This window comes from Neovison vison, chromosome 1, assembly GCF_020171115.1.
Source record: "Neovison vison isolate M4711 chromosome 1, ASM_NN_V1, whole genome shotgun sequence".
NCBI classification, from domain to species: domain Eukaryota; kingdom Metazoa; phylum Chordata; class Mammalia; order Carnivora; family Mustelidae; genus Neogale; species Neogale vison.
Genome location: NC_058091.1, coordinates 191,221,046 through 191,235,343, shown reverse-complemented (window position 1 = coordinate 191,235,343; position 14,298 = coordinate 191,221,046). Strand labels below are relative to the sequence as shown.

The 14,298-nt window shown below is 35.4% G+C and overlaps 1 protein-coding gene and 1 pseudogene across 15 annotated transcripts in view; one reads left to right on the top strand and one right to left on the bottom strand.

Annotated features, from left to right (window-relative positions):
* PPIP5K2 (diphosphoinositol pentakisphosphate kinase 2) overlaps positions 1-13,829 on the top strand; it is a 78,940-nt gene extending 65,111 nt beyond the window's left edge. For all 15 annotated transcript variants that reach the window (XM_044264560.1, XM_044264675.1, XM_044264646.1 and 12 more), the window contains 3 exons: positions 155-295; positions 4,483-4,608; positions 12,096-13,829. In XM_044264560.1, coding sequence (XP_044120495.1) covers positions 155-295; positions 4,483-4,608; positions 12,096-12,208 — 380 coding nt within the window. In that variant the 3' untranslated portion in view covers positions 12,209-13,829. The remainder of the gene's footprint in view (positions 1-154; positions 296-4,482; positions 4,609-12,095) is intronic.
* On the bottom strand, positions 8,445-8,900 carry LOC122917165 (annotated as a pseudogene).
* Positions 13,830-14,298: the final 469 nt, after the last annotated feature.

Genomic DNA, 14,298 nt, shown 5'->3' with positions numbered 1-14,298 from the left:
ATATTGCATAGCATCTGGCGTCATGACTTCAGAGATCTCGTGTGTTTGCATGTGATAGATTGGAAATACCTAACCCGCATAGTTTGAAGCAGTGGTTGTCTTCCTTATATAATGATTTTTTAAATATCCAAATTTTTTTCTTTCTTTTTTTCAGGCTTTGAATTGTATTCCATGGTGCCATCTATTTGTCCTCTAGAGACTCTTCACAATGCCCTGTCTTTAAAGCAGGTGGATGAATTTCTTGCTTCCATTGCTTCTCCATCAAGTGAAGTTCCAAGGAAGACCCCTGAAATTTGTAGGAAATTATTTTATTATTATTATTATTATTATTATTATTATATCATTTTGTGGCAGTAGATATTATCTGAATATAAAAAGAAATATAATAACAAACTCAAGTAGTGGTAGTGAATAGAATTTTAGGAGAAAAGGGGGTATACAGGAAGATTATTTGGAATTCTTTAGTGTAATTACTATGCAGTGCGGCGCTTTTCATGACTCCTCCCAAAAATCTTTCTTCTTCCAGAAAGGAAAAAGAAAAAAATCTAAGACCCAGCAATAGGGGTGCCTGGGTGGCTCAGTGGGTTAAAGCCTCTGCCTTCGGCTCATGTCATGATCCCAGGATCTTGGGATCGAGCCCCGCATTGGGCTCTCTGCTCAGCAGGGAGCCTGCTTCCTCCTCTCTCTCTGCCTGCTTCTCTGCCTACTTGTGATCTCTGTCAAATAAATAAATAAATAAATAAATCTTTAAAAAAAAAAAAAAAGACCCAGGAATAGAAGTCAACAGTATAGAGTCGTGGTCTTTTTTTTTTTTTTTTCATATTCTTATCGTGTGTCATTTTATAATAAGCTTTTTAAAAAATTACAAAATATCATTTGTCATTAACCTACACAGGCACACATGCCCATCCCCACAACACCTTTGATAAGTAGTCATACTGACCGAAAAGGCACTCTGGACTAAAGAGAACGATTAGGACAGAAGGGTTTTCAAGTTACATTCTTCAGAAAATATTCTGAAAATGTTCATTCATTGTATGAAGAAAAGGGATTCATGGCTCAGGAAGTTTTGGAAACTGTTTATTATATTCCCCCTCCCTTTAGAGGGATAGAGTTATATTTGTGTAGAAATAGCTAAGATTCTTCTGTCAGGAAAGCTGTATACCTAGATTTTCCAAAACTTATTTTTTGAAAAAACACAATTTTGGTGACACATTCTTTAGCACTGTTGTAAGGGACATCATTTTGGGAAACCCGTAGAGCTACCTTTTTGGGTGTGAGAAGTCAGTTGACTGCTATCATTCTCAGCTCTATAGGATCCATCAGCATGTTGGAACTTTCGGAAGCATACAGTTTGGGGAGAGCATGCTCTGCTCTGTTAAGAATCTTGCTGGGGTTAATCATATCTTTGGAAAGTCACAGTCTTTCAATGTATTCTTTTCTCCTTTTTGTTAAGTTGCATACTGTAAATCTGTTTCTCTGAAGAATGAAGCTGGAGGGCTTGGAATGAAAGCCACTTTCACGTGTTGCTGGGTTCTCTTCTCTGGCTACCACACTGTATTATTCTAGAGAGTTCTGTTCACATTGTATTCTGTCGGAATGGTGCCCCTGCATTTCTGCAGTATAGTGGGCTTCCCTTTTCTTCCACTTCTGGTAGTAGAGGTCAACATTGAATCATTAATGATAATGGAGAGAGATCGGGGCATTCTAAAATACTTTTAGAAATGGTTTTAGGAAGTAGGTTTTAATTTCAGAATTTTCATATGAATTTTTCTGATTCTGGGAACTAATAATACTGCAAATGAAATAACTTCTCCAAGCTCCATGAAGTCAAAGTTAGGAAAACAAAGCATGTTCAGATGCCTTTCTTCTCTGTTAGGTGATAGAATGGACAGTGCTTTTCCTCAGATTGCAGTAGAGAACCTGAATGAATTCTCCTTTACCCTTTACCCTCTTTATACTTGATGTTTCACTTCTTCCCTGGGCTAAGGTTTTATGATCTTAAAATAGAGATGAAAGAAAGATTCTGATTATTAAATTAGAACTTAGGATAGATATCAATGCTATTTAGACTTTAGAAGAGTTTCAGTGAATGACTTAAGGAAAATAGCAATAGTGACTTCTGGGTATTTTTGGAAAGAGAATTGTGGAATATTTACAAAAGGATCATCTTTGAAGGTGCATTCATTTCTGTGATGCTGTTACATTATGTTGGCTTTATTTCTGGGGTTAGTGAATTCAGTTCATCAGAGTATATTATTGAGGTATATTAATGAAAAGAAGGATATCAAATTCCTTTTCCAGTTCAGATTAGCTCTTCTCTGAATCATGGATACAAGTTGTACCCCAACCTGTAGCTCTCTTAAAATTTCCTGCTGTTGCTTACTAAGGGAACTAGAGGAGAACGTAAATACATTTAACACAGTTCATAGAATTGGATAAACCTTAGAGTCCATCTGGTTCTTTGGTCTTCAGTCTGTATTCCCAAGAGCTTTTGGAAGTTCCATGAGGATGACGATGCTGAATGGTTAGGCCTTATGTCTTGCATGGCTGCTTCAACGAGAGTATCTCTTTTCATCCATTTTGTTTAAGATTTCATTTGGGAAAAATTTGCTGTTTAAAGAAAAAAACTTAGAATACCATTGAGGAAATCAAGCAGTTAGTGGTCAAGCAAGACTAAAACCCAGGTCTTCTAAAGTATATGGTTTTTTCATTCTTTTTGAATAGTAAAGAAAATAGTTGCCAATTAAAATAAAAGTTATCTGACTTTTTTTTAAATTTATTTTTTATTTATTTTTGGCATAACAGTATTCATTATTTTTTCACCACACCCATTGCTCCAAGCAATCCGTGCCCTCTCTTATACCTACCATCTGGTACCCCAACCTCCCACCCACCTGCAAATTCAAACCCCTCAGATTGTTTAATTTTAGAGTCCATAGTCTCTCATGGTTCACCTTCCCTTCCAATTTCCCCTAACTTTTTTTATTTAATATTTTATACTGTAATTACAGAATTAATAATAATCACAGTACATTTACATTACTTATACTTAATTCCCTGAACTGTCAAGGAATTTGTATCATTATGTAGACTATATTGATTTTGTGCTGTTTATAATAAAGCAGCTGACATTGTTAATCCCCTGTCACTAAGAAAGTCTTTTTCCTCACTTAGGACAAATTTAATTCTGTGCTAACTAGTAGATAGCTTAAAATGGGACACTAACAATATCTGATGGGGAGGAGGTGTGGAAATGCTAATTGGATAAGTTAAAGAAGGAAGTTAACAGGATGGAAATATGCAAGCGGGAAAGAGCTTGGTAGCAATGTAGTGCCTTACATGGTACTTTAAGGATTTTTTCTTCATTTGTGTATTATGTCATTAATGACTACTTGGAGCTTCCACCAATGGGATTTATATTCATTCAGTATAGATAGATATCAGCCATCTAAGGCACAGTTGGTGTAATTGGCTCACATATTTTTCAGAGACATGCTGTTTATTGCTATCAGGTCTTCCCCCCCCACCAAAAAAAAATCACAAAAACAGGCAAATCTATATTTTGTTAACTCTCCACCTCCTTTTGGTTGGGAACTCAGAAGCTCATGCCAGTAGCTAACCGGTTCTGGCCTATCCTTCCCCAGAGAAGCTTATTCTTAAGAATTATCCCTACTTTTCCTTTTTACACCTCTTAATTGCCCCACCTTGCTTAGAAAGAAAAAAAAATCTTTAAAATTCCTTTGCATTAAGATAAATCTCAATTAGGTAATAAAGGAAGACAATTTGATTTATTACTTATAATCATATTAATTTATTCTTAACCAGAATAGTTTAATAGACCATAGTGTTCATGAATTATCTATCCCTGAATCTCCACCTCATATTTTTAAGGGAAAACAATTGGGCACCCTGTCTTTTTTTTTTTAATCAGGCAATAAAAGTGTCATAAGCTCTCCACCATCCCTTAAGAATCAGAGTTTCTGTCAGGGCAGGATAAAATTATGTCTTTTGCTCTATTCTTGTTGGCATACCTTTAAAGATTTTATTTATTTATTTGAGAGAGAGACAGTGAGAGAGAACGTGAGAGAGGAGTAGGTCAGAGGGAGAAGCGGGAGCCCCATGGAGCTGGGAGCCCTATGCGGGACTTGATCCCAGCACTCCGGGACCATAACCGGAGCCGAAGTCAGCCGCCCAACCAACTAAGTCACCCAGACGCCTCTTGGCATACCTTTAGTAAATACTGTTAAATGCTTATTATTTACAGTAGAAACAAAACATCTATTTGGCTAAGAGCATGAGAGAACTTTTTATAGGAAAGATGATTTTGCTGAATTTACTCTCTAAACCTTACATTGTTTATTTTCTCCTGTAATGTATATTCATAAGTCCACTAAATACATCATCAGAAACTTCTAAAATGTAAAGACTTGGCAGGAAATTACTGAACTGCCATATCTGTTGTGTTTTTTTTTCTTTCAGCCTCTACAGCTTCACGTTCCAGTCCAGTAATGAGAAGAAAAATAACTTTAAATACTTATACGCCTGCAAAGATCCTCCCAACACCACCAGCTACCTTAAAGGGTACGAAAGCAAGCAGCAAGCCAGGTTAGGACTGCTTGTGAATTTATGGATTCTGTATAGCAATCAGAGGAGTAAAAATAGCTTGCTTTTGGGGGTTAAAATCTATTTTTACGAAAGATCATTACAATTCCTAGAGTTAAAAACTGTTATGGTAGTCCATTGATGTATTTGTATTTTTTTTCTCTTTTGGCTCTCCCACCCCTGTATCTGTTAATAAAAATTATTTCATACTTACATGTTTCTGCAAACTAACTTATGAACTCTTTTTGCTTTTCTTTTGAGTCCAGGCATTATTTTAGTCCTTTTATATGAAATTTTTTTGTCTTCCTTTACAGTGTCTTAATTTTCCATTCTCAGTCTAATGGTAAGAATACCAAATTCAACTATCTTTTATCAACTTTTTTCTGTTTGTTTCCGTGTGTGTGTGTGTGTGTGTGTTTAAGATTTTATTTATTTATTTTTTTAAAGATTTTATTTATTTATTTGACAGAGAGAAATCACAAGTAGATGGAGAGGCAGGCAGAGAGAGAGAGAGGGAAGCAGGCTCCCCGCTGAGCAGAGAGCCCGATGCGGGACTCGATCCCAGGACCCTGAGATCATGACCTGAGCCGAAGGCAGCGGCCCAACCCACTGAGCCACCCAGGCGCCCCTAAGATTTTATTTTTTAAAGTAATGTAATCAGCCTGGGGCTTGAACTCACAACCCCAGGATCAAGAGTCATGCTCTACCAACTGAGCCAGCCAAGTGCCCAAACTTTTTTCTGTTTTTAGTTTTGGGCATATTTGATTGTGTGATTGATCCTTCCTGAAACTGTATCTTATTCTGACTTCCACAGTGTACTCTGTCTTGGGGCTCTTTACCTTTATCTGATTCTTCTACTCTTCTTGTTTGAGGGTCCTTCTTCCTACTTTCCTATACTAAATAAGGACATTCAGCTGTTCTTTTTTTTTTTCTTAACCTATACTTCTTTTCTTCAGAGAATTCTAGGCAGCTCTGCGTTTTTGACTGTATCCTCACTGGATATCTCTTAATTCTTTGCCTCATGATAGTGCGCTCAAATATTCTTTTGGTTAACAGTTTGTGCTTGGGAGTGGGAGGAACCTAGATTAAAATCTCAACTCTACTACTTGTTAGTTATATGATCTTGGGTATGTTACTTAACTTCCCTGATTCTTGGTTTTGTAGTCATAACATCAAGGTAATAGTGCCTCTTAATGGTTGTCAGAAATGAATCCAATAATATTATAAAGTACTTGACCTAGCAGTAAACACTCACTAAATGTTAGCTGCTGTTATTGTTACAGTGTTGCAGACTGTTCTCTTCACTTCCCCCCAAATAAATCCCTGTGATACTCAGGTCATTTTTCTTCTTCTAAAATGTTCTCCCATTACTTCCCACTCTTGAAGACCCAATCCAGCCCCCTCCACTGGTGATATATTTATAGGATTACCAAAGCAAGAGCTCTGATGACACTCTACTTCTGACTTGATATTTATACCTAATTATAGCTCTGTCAGATTATCAGGCTTTAATAAGTTAAAGACAATATCTTAAATACATTTAAACTTAGTACCTTCTAAATAATCAGAATATGCAGGTATAGACAACTGAAATCTTAAATATAATCTTAAATAAGGGGCGCCTGGGTGGCTCAGTGGGTTAAGCTGCTGCCTTCGGCTCAGGTCATGATCTCAGGGTCCTGGGATTGAGTCCCGCATCGGGCTCTCTGCTCAGCGGGGAGCCTGCTTCCCCCTCTCTCTCTCTGCCTGCCTCTCTGCCTGCTTGTGATCTGTCTCTGTCAAATAAATAAATAAATAAATAATCTTTTAAAAAAAAAATATATATATATATAATCTTAAATATAAAACTTATTATCTGAGTATCTTAAATATAAATTATGGTATATTCCATATGTAACTCAAAGCTAACACTTATATAGTTTTTTATTATGCAAAGAGCTTTTTTACTCTTATATTTCTAAACATGGCCTATGGCCATGCCATTATGGATGAAAAGTTACAGAGGTTGTGACTTACTCCTGTTCACATAACTGTTAATTGGTAGACCTCGGACTTGAATTCTCTTTGAATCATGGTACATTGTTGTTCTCTATATATTAGACACATAATAAATGCATTATTTCATAAGCATTTTTAAATAATGATAAAATGGTATTATATTGGACTTTCCAAATATAAGCCACTAAAAGCCAATCTTGCATTTCTGGGATAAACCTTACTTGGTCATGATGAATAATTTATTTATATGTTGCTGAATTCAGTTTGACTTTGAGGATTTGGGCACCGGCATTTGTGAAAGATAGGGACTGGTCTGTAGTTGGGTTTTTTGTTTGTTTTCTTTGTTTTTGTAATGTCTTTTAGATTTTGGTATTAGGTTGATTCTGGCTTCATGAAATAATTTGGGTAGTATCTCTTCCTCTTTCTATTTTCTGAATGAGTTTTTGTAAGATGGGTATTTCTTAAATTTTGATAGAATTAATTTTGTTTCATTTTAGTGATGGCTTTGATAACTTGGAGTTTTCAAGGAATTTGTTCATTTTATCTAAGTTGTCAACTTTCTTATCCTTTTAATGAATGTGGTAATAACTTCTATAATTCATGATACTGATAATTTGTGTTGTGGTTTTTTTTTCTTTATTACCCTTACTAGGAAATTATCCATTCTGTTGGTGTTTTCAAAGAGCTAGATTTTAGCTGTTTGTTTTATATCTCATTGATTTCCACTCTTTAATATTTTCTTCCTTCTAGTTATTTTATATTTATTTTCTATTTCTAGTTTCTAAATCACTTTTTGTGAGACATTTCTTCTCTTACTATATAAACATTTAAAGCTGTAAATTTCCCTCTTTTAGCTACACCTCACAAAAGTTAAATTTTATTTTCATTCTCATTCAGTTAAGAATATTTTCTAATTTACATTGTGATTTATTCTTTAAGTCATGGAGTATTTAGAAACATATTGGTTAATTTCTAAATATTTGGGGGGGTGGGGATTTGATCTTATTACTAATTCCTTGTTTCATTGCATTGCAATTACAAAACATATGCTGTTTTGTAACATACACGGATTGCAGTCTTTTAAATGTGAAACTTTTTTTGGCTTACCATTTGGACTTGGTACATCTTAAATGTATCAAGAGCACTAGAAAAGAAATTTTATTCCATAGTTCAGTAATGTAATGTTCTATCAGTACCCATTAGGTCAGAATTGCTGATAATCATATTCAGATCTTCTGTGTCTTTACCATTTTGAGGGGTGGTAACAGGTGCATAGGAGGAAAGTTTCCTCACTGTTTTATCAGTTGCTTAGAGAGCAGTTTTCACTCAACTGTGGAATTGTCTATTTCTACCTTTAATTCAGTCAGTTTTTATTCTGTGCTTTGAAGCTTTTTTATTATGTACATATATATTTCATATGACTTCCTAATGTATTGACTCATTTCTCATCATGGAATTTCCCTCTGATTCCTAGTAATGGTTTGTCTTCAAGTTTATTTAATCTGTTGTGAATTTTGCTACTTCACATTTCTCATGCTTACTGTATGCATGAAGTATTTTTACAAATAGTGTGTCTTCATTTTTTTTTTTAGTAGAATCTTTTTTATTCAGAAAATAAAACCCCAAAAAACAAAAAAAGTTTTCCAACCATACACAGGAGAGGTTTGAGGTGTGTGGGGGGTGTCTGTCCATCTAGCCCCAGCCCCCAGCCCATGTGGTTTTGGCAGCAATAAGGGGTGTGGGGTAATGGCCCCCAAAATAAAAATGGTGTTATCTGTATGTCTGGGAAGGAGAGGGGTGCAAAAGCCGTGGGGAGTGGTGGGGGGCAAGGACAGATGAGGTCAGTACTGGAAACGCCGCAGGTGGGAGGCCACTTCCATAGCATTTCTTGTTGATCATACCACCATGGACACCTTCTTTGCCCATTAGCAGGACTAGCGTCTTGGCAGTCATGGTGACACTGATTTTGAAAGTGGGGGTTCCACTGGTGCTCTTGGTACGAAGATCCATGGTAAATTCCCCGTCCTGCAGCAGTGAGTCCCGGATAACAGAACAATTCTGGCCTCCAGGTGTCAGTCAGTTCACGAAAAAACTTGACCAGTCTTTGCCAACCCAACCCAGGACACCAACCTCAGCTGGCATGATGCTGATGAAGGTTTTCCCAGGGGACAGCGGCCCAGATGGAGGGCAAGTCCTTATAGGCCACGATGGCTGCGTCCTGACCGGTCCCGTCCGCCATGTGGCTGTAGATGTAGGTGTTCCACCCGGCCATGGCGCTGCTGCTGGGGCTGCTCTGGGTGCTGCTGCTGGGGTCCACCTGGGCCCCTGGGCCTCCGGCTGGCATGCAGAGGGAGGCAGAGAGCTCAGGGCGCGCTGCCCTCCGGACCTCGGCTCTGCTCTCTGCTGTGTGTCCTTGTATTTAAGAAATTATTTTGTTGTTGTTGTAGGCAACATACACTTGGCTTTTTTAAAAAAACCCATTCTAACAATATAGTTGAAGTGTTTATAATTCATTAACATTGTAATTATTGATATGGTTGGGTTAGATCTACTATTTTATTTTATTTTCTGTTTGTATATTCTGATTGTTATTCTTTTCTTTTTTGCCTTGTTTTGTATTAATTTAGTATTTTTTAGTATTTTATTTTAACTTACCTATTACCTTTTTAACTTTATCTTTTTGAATTATTCTTTTATTGGCAGCTATAAATACACATCTCTCACTTTTCATAGTCTACTTAGAGATGATTTTATACTCAAAATGTGGGAAGCATTGCAACTATAGGTTTGTTTACCTTCCTGTCCTCCCATCCTTAACACACAAGTTACCGATGTGTGTTACGTCCACATGTATTATAAAAGCTATAATATAGTGTTGGAATATTTGTTTTAAGTAGTCATATATGTATTTTAAAGAAATTAAGAAGAGAAAAAAAGTCTTTTATTTATCCACACGTTAGCCATATCAGTTTTTTTTTTTTAATTTTTATTTATTTGTCTGACAGACAGATTACAAGTAGGCAGAGAAGCAGGCAGATAGAGAGGAGGAAGCAGGCTCCCCGCTGAGCAGAGAGCCTATTGCGGGACTCGATCCCAGGACCCTGGGACCATGACCCAGCTGAAGGTAGCGGCTTTAACCCACTGAGCCACCCAGTGCCCCAGCCATATCAGTTTTTATTCCATTTTCCAAGTCTTTGTTTCCATCTGGTTTTGCTTTCAACCTGAATCTTTCTAGCATTTCTTATACTGCAGATCTGTTTCTCTATTTGAAAAAGTCTTTATTTCACCTGTATTCCTGGAAAGTAGTTTGGCTGGATAGACACTTCTAGGAAGAAAGTTTTTTGTTTGTTCGTTTGTTGTTGTTACTGTTTTCAGCATTTAAAAGGTGGTGTTTCCATTTTCTGCTTCCCGTTGTTTCTGATAAGAAGTATTTGCTAATTTGAATTGTTCCAGTGTATGCTGTGGATTAATGAATTTTTTTTTTAAAAATAATTTGGATTGATGTTCACTTTTCCCTCTCCATTCTGCTGTTAACCTATCTAGTAGATTATTATTTCAGATATTTACTTATTCTTTAGTTTTAGACACTTTTTGATTCTTATAATTTTTTTCTCTTTGGAGATTTTTCTATATTCCTATATTCTTATTCATTATAAGCAATCTTTTCCTTTGTTCTTGAGTATGGTTAAAGTGCTTGCTTTAAAATTTTTGTGTAACTGATCTGGCTGATCTTGAGATTGGTCTCTATCAATTTATCCATTCTCAAGAAGAAAGATGTTTTCCTGTTTTTTCATACATTGAGTAATTTCGGATTGCGTCCTAGACATTATGAATGAGATGTTGTATAAACTCCAGACTGTTATTTTTGTTATGTTTCTCACAAGACTATTGAGTTGTTTGGGTTCTTGTAAAGCAAAGAGTTAACCTTGACGGAACTCAGATTGCAAAACTGTGTCCCTTGAAGTCATTGGTAGCTCACATTTCACTTCATTTCTTTTAGCCTCAGCTGGACTTCTTGTAGCTTACCCTGCTCATGCCACAAATATGATCAGGGTTTATACAAAAAATGGGGGGCTTTCCCTTTCTGGGATCATCCACCTGACTTCCAGCAGCTGTAGTTGTTCCAATATTTATCTTCTGGTTCTTAATGCTAAGAATGAGTTTTATGTTGGAGTTTTAGTCATTGCACATGGTTCAGACTAGATACTCTGGATACTGTCCTCAAGCCAAAAGCTTTTTTTTTTTCCTTTTTCTTTTCTTTTCTTTCTTTCTTTCTTTTTTTTTTCCTTTCCTTTTTTTTTTTTTTTTTTGAGAGCGACAGCTAGTGAGTCATGAGCTAGGGGCTGGGCACGGGAGGTGGGGGGCGCTGGGAGGGTGGAACAGAGGGGCAAAAGGAGAAGGAGAGAGAGAATCCCAAGCAGTCTCCACACCCAGAGCAGAGCCCAAGGTGGTCACAACCTTGAGATCATTACCTGAGCTGAAATCAAGAGTCAGGCACTCAACTCACTGACCGAGGCACCCCATTGTTTTTAAGGCCAGAAGCTTTTTCAAAAATGTATGTGTGTTGGGGGACTCAGCATGGGTTTCCTTCTTCCAAGTGTTGATTTTTTCCATTGTATGCCTGCTTTTGTTTACTTTGCAGTGTCTTCAAATAGTTGTTTTTCATATTTTATCTTGAGTTTATACTTGTTATCTGCAGAAGAATTGGTGTGGCAGAAGCTTCCCATCTGGACCGGAAGTATAATCTGGCTTAGAATAATTTTTTAGTAACTCATTAGGGCTTGATTTTCATTTGGATATAGAAGGATGAATTCTAAATCAAGAATGTCTATAGTTTTCTAACCTTCAGATTTCTTTTTTTTTTTTTTAAGATTTTATTTATTTATTTGACAAAGAGCACACAAGCAGGGGGAGGGGAGGGAGAAGCAGGCTTCCCACTGCGCAGGGAGGTCTCTGAGATCATGACCTGAACTAGAGTCAGATGCTTAACCAACTGAGCTACCCAGGCACTCTATCTTCAGGCTTTTTAAATAGTGATGACATAAAAGATAGATTAGAAAATAGATGTTTTTAGGGATATGATAAGTTTTAAACATACTAAGTTTATGTTTCCTGTCAGTTACCTATACAGAGATTTCTATTGAGATATACAAGATATACAAATCTTGAAGTAAGGGAAAAGATCTGGGACTGGAGTGTACATTTGAAGATCGTTAGCACAATAGATGGTAGTTAAAAATGATGAATAAATTAGTTTTCTAGGAAGAATGTAGAGTGAAAAGAGAAATTTTTTGTGAACATGGCCCATTGAAATTACTTTTTTGTATTACTGTTGAATTCTAAAAAGTTAAAAGGTTAAAGATGCTCCATTGAATGTTTATAATGTTTCATTTCCATCACAATTATAAAGTAATTATTTTATCACTTAGCAGTATTATTTGAACATAAATTCTTGTGAAAATCTAAGCAATAGTTTTTTTTTTTTTGTATAGCTACCAGCGGACCTTCTACTGCAGTTGTTCCTAATACCTCATCTCGAAAAAAGAATATAACTAACAAAACAGAAATGCATGAACACAAAAAGACCACTGGGAAAAAGAAATGAAATCTTAGCAGAAACTGGAACTCCTTAAATATATAAAAATCATATGTTCAATAGAAAAGGACACATAATAAACCTTGACTGAAAACTGTCAAAGCAAGTAGCTTATGTTTCTCTTATACATCTCTGAATTCATTTTAGAATATGTTAAATCTAGAGAATTCTTTGTATATATTCAGGTAAGGAACTTTTCTCATTATCTTGAAATGTTTAAGACAATGTTTATTAACATTTTATGATACCAAAAGTTATAGCGATGTAGGTCTGTCATTCTTAATGTTATGTTTACGGTGTACCTTTGGTAAAGACAAGGACAGAAAAGCCTAGATAGCTTGTACCAGTGTCCCACCAATAATGCTGTTTACTGAAGAATCTGTGAGGTGACCTCTATCTCCACTTTCATTTTCATGGGATTTTATCTTAGCTGTAAAAACCTGTAGCTTGGGTTAGAATTTGACAGTCAGGATTACTGATGCAGATTTTTTAAAGTGTATTTCCAAAGAGATTTCATTGACCATTTAGATTAGAAACCTTTTCCCCCAATTGTTAGAATTACATATATGCTGCAATATTTAATAACTGGAGTATTAACATATGGGTTATTTTTTCAATCTGTGCTTTGAGGTTTTTTTACTGTATGTTATTTAAAATATTACATATACAGCTGGAATAACTACACCTTTATGCACATAAATTTCTTATATTAATTTGTAGAAAATATTTTCTTTATATATTTCCTTACCATAAGGTGCTTTTGCTCATCAGGAAAATTTTGCTTCATGTGTTGGGAAGAAAGACATCTTTTGGTTTTTTTTTTTTTTTTTTTTAAGAGATATAGTTGACAAGTTTATAACTGTTACACTTATATTCAGAGTTCTTTTTAGATTTAAGGAAATCAGTTCAAAAATGGGTATCATCAATGTGCGAAAAATGTCTGAATTCTATAGTTGGTAGATATTATCTATAGCACCTCTTTTTAGCATTTCTACTCTTATCTCTGGTGTATCGGTTGGTCTCACTAAGAAAGCTTAAAGATAGAACATTTGAAATAAATGCTCTTTTCAAATGACTAGATTTTGAAAGGAAATTGAGATCATTGTTTTGTGATTTCATCTATGATGTGAAAAAATATTTATTATCCTTGGTGCTTTCTCCCCCCTAATGCTCAAATAATTATAAACCACTTGAAATGACTTAAACTGTAAACCAAACAGTACAACCTGATAAGAATTCCTTGCATTGCCAGTCAGGTCACTTAAATTGCTAAAGCTTTAGTTTGAAGCTTATGTTCAGGAAATTACTGAATTCTCATATGAACACAACTATTAAAATTTTTCAGGAGACTCTCCTAACTCTAGATCATCATCTAAGAATTGACTTTTAGAAAATAAGCGTATTATGTGTTAGTTTAAAAAGTACCAGATACAGGAGTCACAAATATATATAATTAAACAAGTTTATATACTTCACTTGAATGTAATTGTATTATGTGGAGACATGTCTTGTAAACAGTTGAATGTACCTAAGCTTTCTGTATGTGAAAATGTTAATGTGCTCAGTGTGGGAGTAAGAAACTCCTTTTATTTTTTAAGTGGAACTGAATTAAAATATTTTATTTCCAGTATCAGAGTGACTTAAATGACAAATTATTTTTTATTCCTATTCTTTATCTTTCCTTTTAGCTTTCAAAATAGAAGTAAATGAAGAAAACTATTATTAAACAATGCTATCTTAGTTGTGAAATAAAACTTGCTGTTGGCCATACACATTGCAATATATTTCCTAGAAATTAACTAGAAAAGTTCAGCATAGTTCACTTTTTCCATTGTTATACAAGAACTGTGATTTGACTGTAGTCACTAAACTCGGTAATATTTTTGTATAGACTGGACAGTTTTATTTCAAAGAATCTTTTAATCCTTTTCTAAAACAACAAAAAAGCTTATACATAAGAGCAAGAAATTATAGTTACCACTATTTAGTGGAAGTTTGACTGAACCATCTGTTTCTCAAATGATTCTGTCCCTGGAAGGTATATTTTTCGTTTGTTTTAAATACTGGAAGATACTGCTTGCAGCCTAATCCTCCACCTG